The sequence below is a fragment of the Capra hircus genome, chromosome 5 (assembly GCF_001704415.2).
Source record: "Capra hircus breed San Clemente chromosome 5, ASM170441v1, whole genome shotgun sequence".
In the NCBI taxonomy this organism is placed as follows: Eukaryota; Metazoa; Chordata; class Mammalia; order Artiodactyla; family Bovidae; genus Capra; species Capra hircus.
The window spans coordinates 66,863,698-66,886,713 of NC_030812.1; the positions used below are offsets into that span (position 1 = coordinate 66,863,698).

Genomic DNA, 23,016 nt, shown 5'->3' on the forward strand with positions numbered 1-23,016 from the left:
AACCCAAAAAGAAATCAACCCTGAATATTCACTGAAAGGACTGATGCTAAAGCTGAAATTCCAATACTTTGGGCACCTGATGTGAAGAGCTGACTTATTTGTAAAGACCCTGATGCTGGGAAAGACTAAAGGCAGAAGAAGAGGGTGGCAGAGGGTAAGATGTTTAGATAGCATCACTGACTCACTGGACATGAGTTTGAATAGACTCCAGGAGATAGTGAGGATCAGGGGAGCCGGGCATGCTGCAGTACATGGGGCCGCAAGGAGTCAGATACGACTTAGGAACTGAACAACAGCAACCATATTCAATAGATTACATGAGATATTCAGCACTTGATCATAACATAGGCTTTGCGTTAGATAACGTTGCCCAATCGTGGCTAATTGAAATGTTCTGAGCATGTTTTAGGTAGGCTAAGCCATGATGTTTGGGAGGTTAGGTGTATTAAATGCATTTTTAAACTTATATTTTCAACTTAGGTTTATCAGGACATAATCTCATCCTATCATAAGTCAAGGCAGATCTGTAAACACAACTGTTTTCTGGGTCCAAGAAATCATACTGTGAATTGAACCAGTTAGATTCTTACAAAATGGTCTTGCATTTCGTCCATGTTTAGAAAGGAGAAAACAAGTCCTGTAGCTAAAGGAAACTCGTGGTGGGTGGGCAGCGGAAGGCCACCGTTAAATGTCCTTAGGGATTCCTTTCTTAGGGCTTTTGATCATCAGACCTTTCATTTTCAAAGGAAAAAAATAACAGCAGCCTGTTGCCACTGGCCGTTTCCTTTTTACCTAGCAGGATACAATGTCTGATGGGTGTAAAGGAAGCCTTGAATCCTACATCATTCATGAACCTCTTTGAGTGCCTACTGTGCACCAAGCATCAGAGATACAACATGAATACGATGGAGGGGGTCTCTGCCCCCATACCTGATGTCTGGCATATCCAAGGTGCTTAATAAAAATTTGTTGAGTAAGAAAATGAATACAGATAATAACTTAATAGTTTTTCTGTCCTGTCACATCATTTTGATGACTCCTGTAATACTGGGTTACATTTTAAATCACCTGTCCTAGAGGTGGCCAGCCAACCTGGTCTGGGGCCAGCAGGAACTATTGAGATGCTTGGTAGACTTGACACTTGATATTGGGCCAGCATGGCAGTTGAGAGCATGGGCTGCCTGGGTTGGAATCCTTTCTTCACCTCTTCCTAGTCATGAGACCTGGGCGGGTTCCCTGACCTTGCTGTGCCTCAGTGTTCCCATCTATAAAGTGGGGACAGGAGTGGTGCCCACCCCACAGGGTTGTGGTGTGGCCTACACCTGTGCACTGCTTGGCACACTTTGACGGCCCTCCAAATGTTAGCTGCTATGCTCTGCGTGTGTTGGTCCCTTGACCTCCTCTGGTGTATTAGACGCACAGGATAAATAGACCCAGGTGCTATCATTTGGGTATGAAGGAGCCCAGTGATGAGGTTTGAGTCTCAGCTTGGCAGCTCTCTCCCCACATGGCCTCTGCCTTGGTCAAATTCCTGAGGTTAAGGGAGGCTCAGAGAGGTTAAGGCCCTTCCTTCACTGTGTGAAGGATTATATGGAACCCAAGTGCCCAGCACATGAGGCACCCTCCATAAATGGCAGGATTGTTGTCAACCCCATAAAAAGCGCACCAGGCCCCTTGGCTTTTGTGGCCTGGAGTGCCACGGCTGGTTCACCGGGCGCCCAGGGAAGTCGTGGGCAGGCCTGGAGCAGGCCCTGAGGGCGGCCGGCCTTGGGAAAGGGCCCACGTCGCAGGCCCCACACGGTCAAAGCATTTTAAAGGCCTTGTATTAGAAAAATAAACCAATTAAATAATACTGCCCCCCATAAAAGCTGACTTTTAATGGGTTCCATGGTGGGGTTTTGCTCTGTGGCGGTCTCGTAGCCATTGGTCTTGGGGCGACTGTCTGCCGCCACGGGGAGAGTTTAATCTTGCACGGGGTGGGCAGAATTTTACAAGTTTTACAGCTGTTTTTCCTCCTCCAAAGTGTTGCTATGTCATTGTGCGCTGAGGGCAACCTGCATGCTTTTAACAGTTTACCTCGTTTGGGGTGGAAATGAAAAATGAAGTAATAAATTAAAGGAAAACACAACGTGGATTTTTCCCCTCTTCTCGAGGCAACCGTGGAAGAACAAAGAACCAGTGTTTCCCTGGACCGACTGCTTAATCAAATTCTAATGGCTTTTATGTATGGACCCTTGCCCACGGGACCCGCCCCCTCCCCAGAGAGGGCTCCAGGGCACAGGGTGTGTGTTTGGGGCTTGTCCTGCCGACCCCAGGGGAGAGGGTCAACAAACGGCAGCCCAGGGGCCACATCCGACCCACTGCCTGTTTTTGTGAAATGATTGGGGGAAAAAATCAAAAGAAGATTTCCTGATACGTGAGAATTACATGGTGTGGACACGCCTGCAAGCTGGGGAAGATCCATGGGGCCCCGTGGCAGTGGGCAAAGGACCTGCTCAGCCAGAAGCTGGTTCTCTCTCTTCCTTTCCCACCTGTTTCTTCTTCCCTCCTCTGTGCCTTTTTCTTCTTCAGACAGCAAATGTTTGTTGCCTGTTTCTGATGAGCCTTCGCTTTCTCTCCTCAGTCATGCGGAGGAACCCCTTTGGTGTGGACATCTGCTGCCGGAAGGGGTCCCGAAGCCCCCTGCAGGAGCTCTACAACCCTACCCAGGTAAGCCCTGGAAACTTCTTTGCTTCTCCACTCAGAATCCATGTGTCAGTTTTTGGGAGAGGCAGGGGGATTGAAAAACTCCAAAATTCTGGTCTTTGGGGATTTGACATTTCTCTCCACTGCCTGGGTTTTTACCTTCAGCTGGTTGCTTTCTCGGTCACCCTTTCTCTACAGAGCGGCTCTGCAATTCTAGCAAGAGGTATTTTGAATGAGAGGAATGGCTTGGTGGAGTGCTGGACTGAGCTTTGAACCTGCTCAGGTTTTGGGTCCCTGAGAACCACATAGCTGCAGGTGCCAGCAAGGGGACTCTGAAATTGCAGAGCCTGCCAGTCTGTGCCGTCTCCCCGTGGATGTCCCCAGAGAAGGCCCACATGGGGGATGAACTCACCACCTAGATCAGTCGCCCCCAAGAGGTGCATCTCACTGCGCCAGTCTAAGACCCTTGTGTGGAGAGACTTTTTGCCAAGTGACTGTCATGGTAAGTGGAGCTTGATTATGAAGAGTTCCTCTCTGAGCAGAATAAGCTCCAACCAAGACACAGTGCTCTCCATGGAAAGCTAGGAGCAAAAGGAGGAGGCCTCGTTGCCATGGTGATGGCAATGTTGGTGTGTGTGGGTCTTGATGAGAAGACTCCAAGGCTGGCCCTTTTGGGAGAACATTAATTAGCTTGTGATGCCAAGAACTGGTGAATGAACAACTAGTGACCCATTAGCTGACCTTTGATAGCTGGTGGGAACGAGGGGAAATGTACTGCTTTGGCTATAATCTCTGAGATTGATTTTGTATCAAATTCTTAAGTTAGCATTTCTGTGGACCAGGGTGCTTGCAGAGGAAGAAACTCTTTGCTTCCCTAGAAGTGCTGAATTCCTAGAAGTTTTGCCAAGGGATAAGTCTGAGAACTTTCTGATTCCACATCTCTCTCTTGTCTTTCACCCTTTGGAAAAGTGGACTCTTGAGTTTGTGCAAAATGGGTGGCCTAACCATGTTAATTCACACCTCTCTTTCAGCCCCGTCACTTTGGAACTCAGTGTGGTGGGGCCAGATTAACCAGGTCATTGCAAACTCAGATTGCCTGATGTCTCCTTTGCTGGGCTTTCTGGTAACCCAGCAGGGAACTGGCCTTTTTTAAAAAATGGTTATTGAAGTATAGTTGATTTACAATGTTGTGTTCATTTCAGGTGTACAGCAAAGTGAATCAGTCATATATAGATATATATATAGATATGAATACTTTTTTTAAAAAAATGCTCTCTTCCACTATAGGTTATTACAAGATACTGAGTATAGTTCCTTATGCTATACAGTAGGTCCTTGTTGGTTATCTTGGTTTAGGTTTTTGTTTGGTGTCCCGATAATCTGATTACTATAGGCCAGTCTCTCCTGTTCACATATTGGTCCTAGGAAGAGACTTCAATAGAAAGGATTTCTGATTGGTGGAAGTGTTAGTCGCTCAGTCGTGCCCAACTCTCTGTGATCCCAAAGACCATAGCCCACCAGGCTCCTCTGTCCATGGATTTCTCCAGGCAAGAATACTGGAGTGCATTGCCATTCCTTTCTCCAAAGGATCTTTCTGACCCAGGGATCGAACCCGGGTCTCCTGCATTACAGGCAGATTCTTTACCTTTTGAGCCACCAGGAAAACCCCTCTTCCAGTAAAACATGTTGAAAACATGTGCTATCAAGACGCAAACCATACCTGTCTCTTTCAGTTGACCTCCTCTGTTCTCAGATTATTTCTCTTTTGAAACAAGACTGCTGAAGGGCTCCTGCTTTCCTGAGCAAATTTTATGAGCAGCAGATGGTGTCATGGGAAAAGCTATTTCTGAAGTAGATGTTTCTCTGGACAGGTAGTCTATGAACTGTGTTGGCACCAGTCATTGTGGCGTCCCCAACCCTGGCCTATAGTGGGTGCCCCCTGAGTGTCTGTGATTGAAAGAGCGAAAGTCCAGGTTTAAATTCCTCCTTCACTCCCAGCTGGTTGTGCAACCTTGAATACATGATGAGTTCTCTTTAGGGTCAGCTTTCCCATCTCTCTGGAGTGTTGGGAGGATAAAATAATTCTGATGTGTCAGGGGCAGAGTAAACATGATTTACCATTATCATGATTGTGAGAATGGCTTCACTGCTGGAAGCCTTGACTCAAGGGTCAGACCTGGGTTCAAAGTTTGTTTTCTTCATGTAACAGCTGTGTGAGTGTGGGCAAGACGCTTAACCCATCTGAGATTGCCTCCCTGCTTTATAACATGGTGCTAACAATTCCTGCCTTGCAGGCTTCCACGAGAAGATGTGCCTTGCTCAATGCCTTCTGTGGAGTTTGCTCCTTCCCAGATTCATTCATTCATTTACTCATTCATTTCTTCGTCTACTGCCGCCTACTATATGTAGCACAGTGCCAGGCACTGGGCACAAAAGGCTGAGCAGGGCTTGTGTGGTTAGCCTTCTGTGTCTGCTTCTCCTTGTTATTCCAAGGTTGACTTGAGTGGGTTACCTGGTGAGGGAGACCCTGCTTGTTCTATTTGTTAACCAATCAAAGAAGAGAACCTTCCTGGGTAGAACGTTCCATCTCTTCCATCTGGCAGTGTTGGATGAGATGCTCACTTAGAAGCCTAGGACCTGGGAGGGAAGATGGGGCAGGCATCTCTGGGAGCCGTTTGTGAGGGAGTAGGTGGGTGAGTCACCAGCCTCCATCAAGAATGTTGTGGGCAAGCTGTCTGTCCCCTTTTGCTGGTAACCAGGAAAATGTCCCTGCAGGAAGATCTCCGCATTTCCTCGGGATGTTGTCCCGGAATGTTTTTTTCTTAGGCTGGTTTCCTTTACAAGCTGCAATTATGTTCTCTTCCCACACACGTTCCGTCGGTGGCGCTTCTCCGAGAAACTGTCTTCGTGATCTTTGGGATGGCTGTGGGCTGGAGAGTTCAGAGGAGAGAAGGGAGCAGGAGCGCCTGTGGAGCCAAGTCTGGTTTTGTGTCCATAAGACATTCACAAATGCTGCACCCAGTGGGCCTTGGTTTTGGTTTCTCGTGTTCCCCTACCAGCCAAGCTCTGGAAGCTGCTAAGTCTGGACCGATGTTATCACAGAGGCAGATGACAGACACTGTAATTGCTAGAAACCAAACTGCTCCCGGAGATGCCATTTCCCCTTTTTATGCTGACTGGTTATTTGGGTTTGATATATGATGGTGAAAACAGGAACTGTGTATTTTAGACAGTAAGGAAACCAACATTATGGCAAGTAGAGCCATCTCAGTTACCAGGTACTGGGAATGTAGGCCAAATGCTCTCTGTGTGCATGCATGCTAAGTTGCCTCAGTCCTGTCTGACTCTCGGAGACCCTGTGGACTGCAGCCCATCAGGCTCTTCTGTCTGTGGGATTCTCCAGGCAAGAGTACTGGAGTGGGTTGCTGTGGCCTCCTTCAGGGGATCTTCCTGACCCAAGGATGCTCATAAACTTCTCATGGAATGTTTGTGTCAAGCCCTAAAGTAGGTGGTACACCCCCATTTTACATACGGGACAACTGAGGCCAAGGAAGTTGTCACACGCTTGTAAGAAGCAGAATAAAAATTCAAATCCAGGACAAGCTACAAATCCATTTATCTCTGTGCTGTATTCACTGTTGCCAGCAAAGTTCTCTTGGCAAGAATTACCCCATCCAAAAAAGAAAGAAAAAAAAAATCACATCCAGATTTTCACTGGACAAAAATCTTAAAAGCTCCCTTAGGAAAATTGGCTATAATCTGCTTTTAGTGTCTAAGGTTTTCTTATTTTAGTGCCCTAACCATTAAAACAACAGTGGGTGGAAAAAAAGTTTGTAGGTGATATTCTTAGAAAAACTGTACTCTGATGTCTTATAATTTTCCTGGTTCTCCGCTGTCTTCCTGGCCCCAAAATAAAGCGTAATTGCTGATCATATCAGCTGGCGTCAAGTCACCGAAAGTTCAAGAGTTGCCAACTGCATATTTGCGGGCCGAACACATGTGCGGGCCACCCCACTCAGCCTAGACAGCAGGGCAGAGCTCCGCTGTCAGCCATTAATAGGGCATAATTGCCCCAAAAATGCCAGCGAGGGGTGGGACAGCCTGTCTTGCCTCACCCACCTCCCGGTCCTCTCGTGGGTTCCCTGAAGTCTTCCCGGCATCACTCATGTGGTTCAGCCCTGCCCTGCCTGCTTCTTTCTTTAGCGTTTGCACTTGCTCTGTGATTACTATGTTCTGAGAAGACAGATGCTCAGTCCAGGGGCTAACCAGGAACTTATAAGTCCAGGAGGCCTCCATGCATGCGCTAGTGGCCTGCAAACCTTCCTAGGGGCCCCTAGGGACCAGAAAATACAGTATTTTGACCAGTCAATATTTTATTGTAATAATAATTTTAAAAATTGAACCTTTATTGGTGCAGTCTTCTATGTGTTAAGTATATTTACTTCTCCATAAGATGGGCTCCAAGAAGAAGGATGGAGAGAGGGAGAGAAGGGAAGGAGGAAGGGAAAGGAGGAAGAAAGTTACTGTTCATTGAATGTCAGTGACTTTCCACATGTATCTCATGGAATCTTCACAACAGTCCTAGAAGGAGGGTTATCTGTAACTCCATCCTTCAGATAAGTTAACTGAGGATCAGAGGAGCTAAGCAATTTGCCAAGATCCCATAGCTCCTTAATGGTTGTGCTGGGTCCACCTGATTGGGAGAGAAAGTGGGAGGAAGAACTTCTATCCCATTATCTTTCCTGGGTGGAAAAATGCTTTCTTGAGTTTCTGTTTCATGGTGACTGAAGTTGAGCTCAGGATAGTTGCAGAATTCCTGAAGGCAGGGGCCAGGGTTCATAGAATGCACGATAGATGTCCAATAAACAATTGCAGATTTGTTTTGTCTCATGGAACATGATATTTGGAGCAGTCTTTCTTTCCTGGCTGAAGCCAGGCTAAGTGGGAGTCTCTTCTTTCCCCTTCCCTAAGAACTCTGCTATAGGATAGTACAGCTTGGTGACATTTGGAAGTCAGGGTCTTTGATTAAGTTTAAGGTTGAAGAAAGCTTGAGTTGTCCAAAGGAAGGTGGGAAACTCTTCCAGCTCCAACCTAAATGGTTTTCTGAGCAAGGCTTGCCAAGATTTCTTTTGTCAACAGATGTTTATCAGATAAACAGAGGGAAAAGACATGGGAAGAGAGGCATGTAGGTAACAGAACGTGATAAGTGCCATTCGATGAAACTGGAAGTGTCTTGAAAGTTTATGGGAGGATCAGGAGTGAGCAGTTAACCCTTTGAGGGGCAGGGCACAATGGGAAGCTTTCTAGAGGAGGCGGCATTTGAGCCAAGCTTCTGAAGACATAGCAGTCTTCATTGGACAGAGCAGAGGAAATGGCATTACAGAGGGATGAAACAGCAGGAGTGAGGTGTACCGGTGGGACAGTTCATGGCACGTTCAGAGAATGGTGAGGGGTTTGTAGCAGGCGTGAAAGAGCATGTTGTAAGCTGACTGGAGAGGATACGGAAGAGGGGCAGCTTGGTACCAGCTTCATAAGGCTTGCTCACCCTTCCAGAGGGGTTAGTGGTCCCTAGAGACCCCCAGAGATGGTGTGCAACTTACAAAGCAGCTTCTGCTTCTGGCTCAGCTGCTTGTTAACTTCTTTTAGGAGGTCTGGCCCCTCCTGACTGCAGTCTCCTCCTCTGTAGCACGAAGGGGTTGAATTGTACCCATGCTTCCCCACACCTCGTGTATTCGTGAGCTTCGAAAAATCACCAGTGCCCAGATCCCCAGGGATTCTGATTTTTTTTTTTTTGCGGGCGGGGGGTTGGTCTGGGATAGGGCTGGGGTGGAACCAACGTTCCCTAGTTGGTTCTGATGGGCAGCCTGAGTTCCAAAGCACTGGGTTGGAGATTCTTTTTTTTTGGGGGGGGGCGGTTGGAGATTCTTGAAGGACCCCTCCAGTTTTCAAACCTTCAAGGGGACGTCTCTGGCAGTCCAAGGCAGGGGCATGGGTTTGATTCCTGGTTGGGGAACTAAGATCCCACATGCTGTGCAGCATGGATAAAAAATAAAACTAAAAAATACAATCTTTGATTCTTTGGTTCTTCATCACCTGTTACATGAAAAGGAGCTCAGAGCATGTGCACTGAAGTGAAGTGAAGTGAAAGTAGCGCAGCTGTGTCCGACTCTTTGCGACCCTGTGGGCTATACAGTCCATGGAATTCTCCAGGCCAGAATACTGGAATGGGTAGCATTTCCTGTCTACAGGGGATCTCCCTGACCCAGGAGTCAAACCCAGGTCTCCCCCCTTGCAAGCGGATTCTTTACCAGCTGAGCTACAAGGGAAGCCCATGTGCACGGAGGTTGCTCCCTATCTTCTCTATGGTCTTTCTATATGAAGGACCATGTTACCTATTTGCACTCAGCCTCATTCATCAATACGAGGTGACCACATTCCTTCCTATGCTCCATGGACGGTTGGTTGATGCCCTGAGCTTTGGAGACTCATTATGTGAACAAACCTAAGAAGTCGAGCCCTTGGGCAGTGAATCGGGCAGAGCCCCATGTAAAGGACACTTGAGCCACTTGGCTCTTGATTCCATAAAAAGGAGAACCCCAGACTGGTTCCAAGCCAGACATCAGGTGGGCGCTTCTGAAGGATCAGCTTCAGTCTCAGAAATGAGCATGGAAGGGCTCTCTTCCTTGAAAATCATTCTTCGGGAAGAAAGATACTGAATGGCCGTATCCACTGGGGAAGGCAAGAGAGCAGACATTGGACAGTCCCCAACTCTGGTCAATTAATCCCTTCATTACCAACCACCTGGTAAATGACGAGTCCATCTAATTATCTTGCTTTGACCCAACAGCTGTCTACTTAATTGATTTAGTTGTGGATCGGCTCCTTATTCAAAGATATTACTTACTGTCAGCCCAGCAGAACGGCAGCTGGCCGGCAAAGATGAAATATTACATCAACTTGATCTTACACACAGCACTTGGGAGCATGCTTCATTATTCATTGCAAATCAGAATGGATGAGCAGAGCCCATTGCAGAAACCTGGGGCAGCAGGTTGCCTTTTTCACTATGACCAGCGGCTTCTTTATTCTTGAACCAGAGAAGCTGTCCTTGGTCAGATTTCCAATCCAGCCAGGACAGCTGGGGGATCTGGTGTCAGACACAATTTGGGTTGGTGGAGATGACTGGATGCTGGAAGAAAGGGGAGGATCCCAGCCCAGGTGTATGACCTGGGGCAGTTACTTAACCTCTTCAAGCCTTGATTTCCTTATCTGTAAAATAGGAGTGTGATACCAGAGTTGCAGGTTTGTGAGGTTTATCAAAAACATTGTGTATAAAAAGCACCTAGGACGTGCCCAGAGCAGAGTGGGTGATAGTCGCTAGTCATTAGTGATCTGGGTTGAGTTAGGTAACCTGAGACTTTTCTTAGGGGGTCTGGGATCATGCTTGGTCCCTGTCCTGTAGGCGCAGATGTTTGGCAGATGCATACTTGGACTTGTGTTGAATAATAATAAGATAGATGATTTCCTCTTGCCTAAAAGCTACTAGCTATTCATCATGAGCACTGCCTAAAAATTTTGATTGATATTATGTGTCTGGTAGACTCAGTTGTTGGGAAGCTTGCTGTGCTGATTTTTAAGGCCAGGAGTACCTCTGGATGGAGTGTGTGTGCGCATGTGTACATTCAACCCACATCCTGGAAAATGGGCAATTTCAGCTGTGAAGTTTTAAAGGTCTCCTGTGGTTGCTTGTGTCTGTTTTACCTCCAGCATGTAGGTAAGTGTGTCAGTGATAGTTGTTGTGAAGTAAGACCATCTCTGGCCCATGTTAATGCGAGGCCATTGATTTCATGGATTGGTTCACATTTCACACAGGCGGTTTGTACAGGCGGTTGTTCTGTTTCTGGAAACCTAATTTGACCCAATATATTCAAATCTCGGTAGCTGAGCTCTCTAATGGGGTCCTTCTGTATCAGGCTGTGTGGATATAGTCTGGTAGATTTCAATGAGAGGAAGGCATTCAAGTGACAAAACGACCTCAGCAATTTCCAAATGGTAACACAGCTGTAAAAGCTACCATTTTTGGAAAGTTATTTCCTAAATTGCCCTCAATTATAAGAGGCCTCTACATAATTTGATTTTTCTGTAAACTATACACCTCAAGGAGCTTCACAGTCAACTGGATTCTAACCTTCTTGAGATGGATAGAACTGAGACAAAGCCCTGGCTTGTTCTTAAATTCTCTGTAAGAAAGACATGGGAGTGGGATGGGGGTAGCGTGGGCGTCAGCCTCCTCCCCATCCTGCTTCCCTCTTGATGGCCAAGTTGGCCTGTGGGTCTTGTGGGGAGCAGAGTTTACACCCTGCCTCCATCACTAATACTGTGAATTCTGGGGCAAATAGCTAAACTTTCTCAAGCCCTGGAGACCTTGTTTATAAGGCAGGAGTAAAATACCAACTATTCAGTTATTAAGAATTAAATTAGGATTTATAGTGCAAGTTCTGGGCACATGGCAAGCTGCTCAGTCAGCGCTGTTTTTTAAACATTTACATTAGCTCAGATGAAGCTTTCTCCAGGAAGCTCACCCTGATTTTTCTCCCTTCAAACTCAGGTTAAATGTCCTAGAATGCTACTGCCTGCTTACAACATAATATGATTTGTATATGTTATTTGAAATTTTCTAGCAGTCACGTTTTGAAAAGTAGAATGAAAAACAGGTTAAATTCATTTTAATAACATATTTTATTTAATCCAGTATAACCAATATATGATCATTGCTACCTTAAATCAATAAAAATATTAAGATATTTTACACTCTTGTTTTTGTATGGACTTTTTGAAGTCTCATGTGTATTTGACACAGCGCATCTCACTTTGGGTTGGCCATGCATCACATGCTTAGTGGCTATATCTGGCTGGTGACTGCCATACTGGACAATGCAGGTCTATGGAATGCCGCACTCTCCTCACCCGTGTCATTCGTAACACTTACCTTATGTGTTTGAAATGATCTCACTAGACTTTGAGCCTCTTGAGAGCAGGGGTTGATCATTCATCTTGGTACCTGGAGGCTACTCCAGCCAGCCACAGAAAAGGAGCTCAGTAGGTGCTTGGCACTGAGTGAATTGCCTGTCCTGGGCTGTGAGCAAGCCTGGTGTGTGGCGATCACACTGAGGAGGTGACCAGGGCTTTGTGCCCTCGGAGGCACTGACGCAGCTGACCATTAAGCCCAAAGATTTGCTGGGGCCCGGTAGGTCCATGGTCTGAAGAGGGCATCTCCACTCCAGGCTGATGCCTGTTGTTGTTGTTCATCACTCAGTGGTGTCCGACTCTTTGTGACCGCATGGACTGTGCAGCATGCCAGGTTTCCCTGCCCTTTGCTATTTCCTGGAGTTTGCTCAAACTTGTGTCCATTGAGTTGATGATGCCATCCAACCATCTCATCCTCTGCTGCCCCCTTCTCCTCTTGCCCTCAATCTTTCCCAGCATCAGGCTCTTTTCCAGTAAGTTGGCTCTTTGCATCAGGTGGCTGAAGTATTGGAGCTTCAGCTTTAGCATCAGTCCTTTCAGTGAATATTCAGGGTTGACTTCTTTTAGGATTGACTGGTTGGATCTCCTTGGTGTCCAAGAGACTCTCAAAAGTCTTCTCTAGCACCACAGTTCAAAAGCATCAACTCTTTGGCACTCAGCCTTCTTTATGGTCCAGCTCTCACATTCATACATGACTACTGGAACAACCATAGCTTTGACTTTGCGGACCTTTGTCGGCATGGAAGTGTATTTCCTCCCAGTTCTAGAGGCTGCAAGTCCAAGATTGAGGTGTTGGCTGAGTTGGTTCCTCTGAGAGCCTGGGGAGGAATCCGGTCCATGCTCCTTACCTGACTTCTAGCAGGTTCCTGCCGATCCCTGGCTTTTCTTTATAGAAGCATCACCCCAGTCTCTGCCTTCATTTTCACACAATGTTCCCCCTGTGTGTGTGCTTGTGTCCAAACCTCTCTTTTTTAATAGGGACTCCAAATGTATTGGATGGGGACCCACCTACTCTACTAGCTAACTAATTACATCTACAGTGACCTGCTTTCCAAATAAGGTCACATTCTGAGGTACCCCTGTTAGGATCTCAATACATGGATGGAGGTAGGGGTGTGTGCAGTGCAATCCATGACACCTGCTGTGTGCATAGCCCTGTGCTAGATGTGCGGGCATTTAAAAAAAGGAAGCCCTTGCCCTTGGTTAGTTCATACTCTAATGGGTGAATCAGGCCAGTAAACTGACCATCACAAAAAGAAGTTCTGTTTGAGTTCAGTGTGTAAACCTGGAGGAGCTTAGAGAGGGACCAGAAAGCTAGAGGAGGCCCATGCTTGTGTGAGTGTGTGCAGTCCTGGGTGCATGTGTATATGCGTAGCCTTTGTCACCCCGATTGAGCAAAGGCACGGAAGTGGTGACACACAGGATGTGTGGTTCCAGTCTCCCCTGAATAAACACCAGCCGCGGAGAGAGGATGCCCTGACACGCGAGCGACTAGAGCTCTGTCTTTCCTGGGGTTCACCCCATCGAACCCCTCTGGTGAGGACCGGCAGCCCAGGGATGTGAGAAAACCAATGTCACTGTCGTTCCTGACTTGTACAAAAGTCTGCAGCTCCAGTGTCTCCAGCTGATGCTCTGCTGTTCGGTATCTGCGTGACCACGCTGGGGGACGCTGCCAGGTTGGCCCTGCCTCAGCCTTGGCAGGTGCAGAGCCACTCTGGAAGGAAACTGGTCTTTCTGGAACATGCCCCAGGGGTGGGACGCCCAGGCAGACTCTGCTGCTGCCTAAAACGGCCTGGTGCGATATTTCCTTCCCTTTGTCTTCCGTCAGGGGTTTAAAGCCACAAAATAGCCAGCATAGAGCTCTGGCTATCGTTAGGACTGTTGGAGAAACCACTCCGCCCGTGTGTTCCTCTCCAGCCTGTGCCCTACAGGGTACCCGCAGATAGGTCCACAGCTGTAGGGGCGTCTTGCCAGGGCAGGGCTTGGCTGCGGAGTGCCTGCCAGCTCAATGCTTGCTTGGATCCAGGTCTCATATCCTGTCCCAGTGTTTTGGGGAAGGTTCTGAGAAAAAAAGGGGGAATGTCTGAGGCTTTAGCAATGGTTAAGAGCACACGCCTTAGGACCAGCTGTGTGGCTTGGGATGGCTTCTTACCGTCTCTGTCCTCAGTTTCCTCACCTGTAAATGAAGATAATCATACTAGCCCTGACCTCATGGGGTTCTTCTGAGGATTGTGTGAACCCACAGAATGAGGCTGGCAGAGGTGTTTGCTGTTTGCTGTTTGCTGTGACTATCATTCAGGCACAAAAGCCAGGAAGGAGGAAATGATCCTGGGGGCAGATGAGAAAGTTGAAGTCTAGATCACTGGGAAGGCAGGGCTCCATGTAGCCAGCTCATCTTCCACTTGTTTAAAGGGAACTTTATCTTCCAGAGCAAGAAGGTCTCTGTTTTGGCTGCAGTTCAGAATCAAAAAAGGAAAGTTAAAACGCCCTCACTTTCAACCCCTAAATCAGAATTTGGGGGAAGCTGGTACTTTTTTCAAAGCTCCCAGTTGATCCCAGGGTGCAGCCACAGTTTGAGAATCACTTGCTCTGGGTTTTTCCTAACTCAGAGATAGTTCCGGAGACCAGCAGCCTGGGAATCAACCTGGGAGCTTGTTAGAAATGCAGAGCTTGGCCTCGACCCCGGTCTGCAGAATGGAAACCTGCATCCTTCCAGGGTCCCAGGTGGTCTACACAGGTGATAACTGGAGAGGGCTCCTGAGACAACAGCTTGCTCTCTGGGGGCTCCCAGAAGGAGCAGCTGTCCCTGCATCTGATGACCAAGGACAGGTGGCACAGAGTTTGCATGGGTTTTGGAGATGGAGACCAGGAAAGTATCTTTACCTTTCCTGGAACCTGGCTTGCTCTGCTTTTCTGAAAACTTAGAAAGTGGATGCTGCATGGGGTTCTTGTCAGAGGCAGGGAGCTGGCATCCCATGGCAGGTTAGATGGATGGGCAGCCTTTTGGATCCTTTGGTTATATTAAATGTTCATTAATTGTCTCAACTCAGGGAGAAGGAGGGCTTCCTTGGTGGCTCAGATGGTAAAGAATCTGCCTGCAATGCAGGAGACCTGGGTTCCATCCCTGTGTTGGGAAGATCCCTTGGAGGAGGGTATGGCAACCCATTCCAGTATTCTTGCCTGAAGAATCCCCATGAACAGAGGAGCCTGGCAGGCTATAGTCCATGGGGTCGCAAAGAGTCGGACATGACTGAGTGACTAAGCACAGGGAGAAAGAAGTGTGGCTTTGAATAGGGACCAGGGAAGCAAAGGCCACGTGATGCCTTTGAAAGATAGCTTCATCCTTCATGGGTGCTGTGCCCCTGGGGTAAAGGGGATTAGCAGGGTGAGGAACTGAGCTGGGCTTCCTTGGGTGGCCGCAGTCTGAGTTTATTTTCTTCATGGTTTGGGCTCTTCCTGACCTCACTTTGTCAGGAAATAGGAAGGAGGTACCCAAGAATTGGAAGATTGCTTGCTTTGAGTCTGCCCTGGTTAGGCACAGTAACCGCCTATAATTGTCCCCTCAGTTCATTCTTCTCAGGAGGGGCCTGTTTTCATTAGTTCCCCTGGATCTGTGTTGTGAACTTACTGGAGACACTGCTTGGTCGCCATCTTTTCTCCTCTTGCCAGAACCCCAACCAAAAATCTGTGTTCAAACAGTAATGAGGATGATTCCAGGTCTCTTTCTTAATTAGCAGGAAGCACAGAGCTGGTGAAGGCAACCAGGCAGCTTGGTAAGGCCAGGGTAGGGGCTGCCCATGTTGGGGAAGGGTTTACCGTACCAAGTGGTAAATCCACCGGGCTTCTGTTGGGTCAGTGTTGGTTCCACAGTCTGGTGTGGACCACAGCAGTAGCTGGCAGAGGAGATTATAGGAAAGGATTCGCTCACCCCAAAACCCCCTGATCACTAAGAGTAAAGAATTAAATATGCCCTTGGTTTTCACAACCCAGACGAAACATTCTGAGTTCCACTCTTTTTAAAGGACAACCTGGAAACCCATCATCAAGAGGTACTTATCATCTTTCAGAGGGACACATTTGAATTAGATGAAGCCAGTCCCTTAGCTCATGCTCAGCTCACCCAACTGTCCTCTCAGCACAGCTGCTGTGTAATTCTGTAACTGTTCTTCCTGAAGACCCTTCATTCTAGAACTGCTGGAGCCTCTTGAAAATTTCATCTCGTTTTATACGGAAGTTGCATGCTAGCTTGGCCTTCAGAAATGAAGAGGCTGTTTGGGACCTGTCCCTCCATGGTGTTGTGTCACCACTAGACAGGCTCACAAATGGCACCTCCTCTTCTTCCCACATGCTGCCCTGGGTCACTCTCACTCACAATGGTTGATCTCAGTTGAGGGCCTTGGCTCTCAGTAGGTTTTCTTCATTTTAGAGGATAGATGAGCTGGTGCCTGAAAAGAAATGTAACTTTTGAAGGGAATTGGCAGACACCAGGGCCGTTTGGAGGCAGCTGATAATCCAGTCATTCACGGTCATGAGGGAAAGGGTTGAATGAGAAATAGAAACGCACATGTAATCTCCAGGCCTCATGTTAATCAATCGCTCATGTTAATCAGTCACCTTCTCTTCCAAGATGGCTTTAACCAAGGCCAACAAACAGGCTGATTCATCACTTTCTTCAGAACTGACCTGAGTGTTCGGTACAAAAGAGATAATTTGCCAAGCCCTTTTTAAATGAGTATCTAGAAGAACTACAGTTTTTTTTTTTTTTAAGTGTATTATTATTGCTGTTTTTGTTATTCATGCAGAGTAAAGTGTCATTTTCCTTGAGAAAGTGACAAAATGAGCTGCTTCTGCAGGTTGGTTTGTTCACTGTTGTCTTATCAGAGAACAACATTTAACATGGTGACTTTTTTTTTTTTTTTAGGAAAACAAAATAAAAAAACTGTTGAGATTCAGACTTAGATCATGTTGAAATAAGGATCAGGAGCTAGGAGAATGAGGGTCAATTATAATTGATCTTCCCCCAGATTTTGGGGTGTAACTCAATCAGAGGGGAAGGAGTGATTAGCATCTTGAAGAGAGAAAGCCTGGTTAAAAGCAGCCCATGGCAAATTGCTGCCTTTGGCTATCTGATTAATGTCCGAGGTACAGTCTTTCTTGAGCCTAAGAACCCCCTGCTTATCTTATCAGTTGCTCAAATTGAACTTGATAAATAGCAATGACTAAATCCAGTGCAAACTTTGGGAGATGGTGGTGCTTCTGACCTCAAGTTTTATACAGTGGGGTCCTGGGGAGCCCTGCAGACCACTGCCACCAGGGGCATCTTAAGCAAGCAAACAAGCAAGCAAGCTCAGTCGCTTCAGTCATGTCCAACTCTTTGCGACCCTGTACACTGTGGCCCACCAGGCTCCTCTGTCCATGGGATTCTCCAGGGAAAGGATCTGTTTTGGGAATAAAAGCCAAGCTGGACTCAGGTGAAGTGTGTGAGGTGAAGGCTCTCTAACTCTGTGTGAGTGCTCATTTATGTCCAACTCTTTGTGAGCCCATGGATGGTAGCCCACCTGGCTCCTCTGTCCATGGAATTTTCTAGGCAAGAATACTGGAGCGGGTTGGCATTTCCTTCTCTAGGGGATTTTCCAGACGTGGGGATTGAACTGTGTCTCCTGTGTGTCCTACACTGGCAGGTAGATTCTTTACCTCTGAGCCATGAGTGAAGCCTGCTGATGCCTTAAGTTGGTGCCTTAAGCTCTAGACCAGAGGTCCACAAGCATTTTCTACAGACAGAACTTTAGATGTCTGTTACAATGACTCAGAGGAGGGCATGGCAACCCATTCCAGTATTCTTGCCTGGAGAATCCTATAGACAGAGGAGCCTGGTGGGTTACAGTCCATGGGATTGCAAAGAGTCTGCCATGACTGAAGTGACTTAGCACAGCACAGCATAGAGACTCAACTCTGCTGCTGTAGTCTGAAAGCAGCTGTCAACAGTATATATAAATGAGTGGACATGGCTAGATTTGGTCCACAGGCAACCTCTGCTTTAGACAGTGTTGAGAGCCAGAAGCCTCAGGTTCAAGTGCCAGCCTGTCCACCCTACAAGGGCATTCTTGGGCAAGACATGCAGACTCCCAGGACTCAGGTCCTTTACTTCTAAAAATAGGAATCACAGTGCTCCTTTCAAGAGATGGTGAGAGCATTTGTAAACTGTGGAGAACTGAACCTAATTTGGTTATTAGCATTTTGTTGCTGATGTGCAGTCAGGGTCCAGGCCACCAATGGTGGATGAAGCATGCATGTATATTTGGTAGAAAACGTTAGGTGCTGGCCAACCAGCTCTCCTGTCTGTAATTGCATGATGAAATTAGGAAAGTGCTATTTAATTTCAATTACATTCATTTTCTTCGGGGATATGAGAGGAGTACCAGCCTCTCAAAGCTTCCCTTTCCCGCCATGAGAAATTTCTGAAGCAGCAATTCTTCAGTCTAACCTGAATTGATCTCCATTCTGGAAATTGCAAATGAGCAAAATGACCGTGATGAATGGGGGCTCTGGAGAAACACAATGCTTGGGCTCAATGTCTCAGACTGGAGAAGGGAAACCTGGAGCCTTTATTGGGGAAGATGGGCGGTAAATGAATTCCCAAGCGGGAATTGGAGGATGGTTAGTGAATAAACCCATTGTGCTGAGCAATTATGCATCTCATTAAGATGCACTTGGTTTTGGCCTTGATACTATGAGAATTGTCAGAGCAAATATGTGCAGACCTCAATTTTGAGGTTTGAAAAGGGGTCAGTGCATAATTGGCAGGAGAAGTAAAAGAAGGGAGATGGTTCGAACAATAGGTATTAAATTGCTATTGCAGCAAAGAAGACAGAGATGTAAAGAGTCAGACAGCCTGATCACTCAAGACACAGTGCGTGTGGTCTTAGAGTCACATTCGGGCCACGTGGACAGTGCCTTTGGTGCTCTTAATAAGCTTTCTTGGGATCAAAGCGGTTTGCTCTATAAAAGTTTCAAGAATGCTTGGGTGTGTTTGTTGAATGAATGAATGGCTGGTGCTGGCCCCATGATTGTCAAATAAGTGAATGAAGGCGGGAGGGAATGAATGAGCAAATTAATAAACCAACAATTCATGTAAAATGAAGATGATAATAGTATCTACCCATCTTGTAGGGTGGGAGGATTAAATGGGAGAATGCGTCTAAACGCCCAGCACAGTGCCTGACAGTAGCAGGCACTCAGTTTCAGTTGGTGCTGTTACTTCTTTCGCCAGGTGTGTTGGTCTGCTTGGACAGGCATAACAAGATACTGCAGACTGGGTGACTTAAACAACAGATACTCATTTCTCAATTCTGGAGGCTAGAAGTCTAAGGTCAAGGTGCAGGCAGGTCTGGTCTCTGGTGAGGTCTCCCTTCCTGCCACGCAGATAGCCACCCACGTGCTACATGGTCTCTTCAGATCTCTGGTGTGTCTTCTAAGGTCATCAGTCCTGCTGGATTAGGGCCTCACCCTTACCTGATTTAAACTAATTATGTCCTTAAAACTGGAGTAGGAAATGGCAACCCACTCCAGTATTCTTGCCTGGAGAATCCTGTGAACGGAGGAGCCTGGCGGGCTGCAGTCCATGGGGACGCAGAGAGCTGGATCCAGCAGAGCGACTGAGCACATTTCCTTAAAAGCCCTGTTTTCAGTTACAGTCACACTGGGGAGCTGGATGGCTAGGCCTTCGATATATGAATTTGGGGAGGACACGATTCTGTATATTACATTCAGTAAAGAATCAATCTAAATGCTTTTGCATTTAGAAGGCCTAACCTTGTCATTGAGCAACTACACTGGAATAATCTTTTCCTGGGAAGAGAAGTTGGAGGTGCCCTAATGTTCCAGAAAATTGGGTGAATTTCCGACAGCATACATCCTTCCCCATGGGGGTGTCTGTCTTGCATTCTTTGAAGACCTTAGCAGTCAGCTTTTTACTTTCCATTGTTAGACAAATGGGCAACTCATTCAAGCTATTTTTCCTTAAAAAAAAAAAAAAAAAAGGCAAACTACCTGAACTCTGTCTCTAAGGCTTCGGTAAAACAGATGCCCTAGGAGAGGAGGTCAGCCTCATTGAAGCTGCTATTCCGTGTTAGCACGAGCACTAATAGGATCTCGTTTCTTTCTCTATTTTCATTTTCATCTCCAAATCTGCCTGGAAGACAGTGCGAGCTCATTAATTCGAACTTGCTCGTTTGAAATGCGTAACGTTTCCTGCGAGTTCCCCATGAAGTGGGATTCATGAAGCACATTAATTGTGTGAACATAATCAGCAAAGAGGAGTGGTGCAGAGCAGGGAGGTACCTGGAGGTGATCCAGTCCTTTCCCTTGGTGACTTTTTCTTTTCAAATGTAGGAATGGAGACCCGGTGCTTGGACCTGGCCCCTCCAGGCTCACCCAATGGTACCATTCCCCCTTTCTTCAGGACCCCAGCCTAATTCAAGGAGTCTTGTTTGTTTGTGAAAGACACAGGCACTTTACTATTGTGAGTTCCTTTTACTATGTGGACTTCACGTATTAAAAGTACATTTAAAAAAAATATTCTGCATTTCAGGCTTTTCCACTAATTATGACTGGCCTTCTCCCAAGCTAGTTCGAGCTATTTTGGTGAGGTTTTATAGTTATTTAATAAGAAAAAGTTTTTTTCAAAACCTCATAAAACCTTCTGTACAATTCATTCTAACCAACACTCCCTCTTACAATTATGTCACTAACAACTTCTTTTTAAAAGGCCAGAACTTTTGTCTATTCATGTTAACCTTAAAAGCAGCATTCACCGAACCCCTGAGAAACAAGAAGTGTAATACTTTATAGGATTGGGGCAGAGCAAATGAAATAATGCTCGTGAAAGGCTTCTGTACATTAGGGAAGCACAGTCAAATGCTTTATGTTTTCCTTAATTGCCATTTGTGCGCTGGGCAGCCCCCCAAAGAGTGGTCAGAGTGTGTCGGTGGATGTAAAGGCAGCGTTTCCTTGGGGATTTCCCAAGGAATAGGCTGTTTTTTCATGGGATTTGAAAAAAATAAATGAGATGCCTATTTATTCATCCACATCAAGCTATAACTGCCACAAGGCCTGGAATGTTCTAGCCAGAGCATCACCATGTCCTCTCTCTGGAGTCAGACCTATTAAGGCACCAGACAGCAAAAACAGATTATTCTGTGAAGCCAGTTCAGAGCACTGGTGAGGCAGACAGAAGTGTGTTCCTTAGGCTTGGGAGTTGAGGAAATCTTTGCATGGCCGTGGCCAGCAAGAGTGGAACACTCCCAGTATTTGGGTGGGGGGACGTCTGAATCTCTCCTTCTTGGGTATTTAAGGTTTTTTTAACTCCATTTTGGCATTGTGGAAGATGAAGGATTATTTCCTTATTCATAACACCAGCTCTATACTTGATAGGATGCTAAGGATGATGGTGATGGTGCTGATGGTATAGCAGTGGCGGTGGCAGTAGCAGTATTCAGTCCAGTCGCTCAGTCGTGTCCGACTCTTTGCGACCCCGTGAATCGCAGCACGCCAGGCCTCCCTGTCCATCACCAACTCCCGGAGTTCACTCAGACTCATGTCCATTGAGTCAGTGATGCCATCCAGCCATCTCATCCTCTGTCGTCCCCTTCTTCTCCTGCCCCCAATCTCTCCCAGCATCAGGGTCTTTTCCAATGAGTCAACTCTTCGCGTGAGGTAGCCAAAGTATTGGAGTTCAGCTTCAGCATCAGTCCTTCTAATGAACACCCAGGACTGGTCTCCTTTAGGATGGACTGGTTGGATCCCCCTGCAGTCCAAGGGACTCTCAAGGGTCTTCTCCAACACCACAGTTCAAAAGCATCAGTTCTTCAGTGCTCAGCTTTCTTCACAGTCCAATTCTCACATCCATACATGACCACTGGGAAAACCATAGCCTTGACTAGATGGATCTTTGTTGGCAAAGAAATGTCTCTGCTTTTCAATATGCTATCTAGGTTGGTCATAACTTTCTTTCCAAGGAGCCTTTTAATTTCATGGCTGCAATCACCATTTGCAGTGATTTTGGAGCCCCCCAAAATAAAGTCTGACACTGTTTCCACTGTTTCCCCATCTATTTGCCATGAAGTGATGGGACCAGATGCCATGATCTTTGTTTTCTGAATGTTGAGCTTTAAGCCAACTTTTTCGCTCTCCTCTTTCACTTTCATCAAGAGGCTTTTTAGTTCCTCTTCACTTTCTTCCATAAGGGTGGTGTCATCTGCATATCTGAAGTTACTGATATTTCTCCCGGCAATCTTGATTCCAGCTTGTGCTTCTTCCAGCCCAGTGTTTCTCATGATGTACTCTGCATATAAGTTAAATAAGCAGGGTGACAATATACAGCCTTGACATACTCCTTTTCCTATTTGGAACCAGTCTGTTGTTCCATGTCCAGTTCTAACTGTTGCTTCCTGACCTGCATACAGGTTTCTCAAGAGGCAGGTCAGGTAGTCCGGTATTACTATCTCTTTCAGAATTTTCCACAGTTGATTGTGATCCACACAGTCAAAGGCTTTGGCGTAGTCAATAAAGCAGATTATTAATGTTCCCTGCACATTCACTGTGTACTAGGCACTCTTCTGGCACTTCACACACATTATTTGAATCATCTCAACCCTATACTGTAGAAACTGCATTTGACAGATGATGATGACAGGGCTCAAAGAGGTTAACAGATTCACCTTAGGTCACACAGCTGGATGTGCCAGCCGTGAGAAGTTAACCCTGGCCGTCTGGTGCCCTTTCACTGCTGCCTGGCACGGGGCTGTGTCTCCATCTGCCAAGGCTCTTATAAGTCCCAGGACACATGCCACTCCCATTATGATGACTCAGGACTGGAAGCAGTGTGTATCAGGGCCCCAACATTAAGCCTGAAGTCAGGAGAGAGGAGACGGTCTTTATCTTGCTTAATCCCAAATGTCCCGTTTCTCCTGCATTTCCTTTGGGGGCCTTACCTTCAGTTGACAGGTGCTGACAGGTGGCCCCTCACCTCACAGAGCCCACTGACCACATATGCCCAGACTGTCTCTTTAGGGTTCAGTTCTTTTGCATTCAAGAAAAGACAAAGGGCAAAAGATTTGTTTGCAGCTGCCAGGGTCACAATGTGAGCCTCTCCAAGCTTGCTGAGTTTGGAAGCATTTCTGGTTTCCTTCTCAGAAAGCAGTAATTTGACTTTGGGCCACTGGTGCTCAGTGAAGTGAGTTTCTGTTACTGAGGGTAATGTGGTGTCGACTTCCTCTGATGCAAGAGAATCAGCACCAGCTGTTG

General features: G+C 46.7%; 1 protein-coding gene across 4 annotated transcripts in view; it reads left to right on the forward strand.

Annotated features, from left to right (window-relative positions):
* Positions 1-23,016, forward strand: part of CHST11 (carbohydrate sulfotransferase 11) — a 264,580-nt gene that overhangs the window by 124,388 nt on the left and 117,176 nt on the right. For all 4 annotated transcript variants that reach the window (XM_018048194.1, XM_005680565.3, XM_018048195.1 and 1 more), the window contains exon 2: positions 2,624-2,709. In XM_018048194.1, coding sequence (XP_017903683.1) covers positions 2,624-2,709 — 86 coding nt within the window. The remainder of the gene's footprint in view (positions 1-2,623; positions 2,710-23,016) is intronic.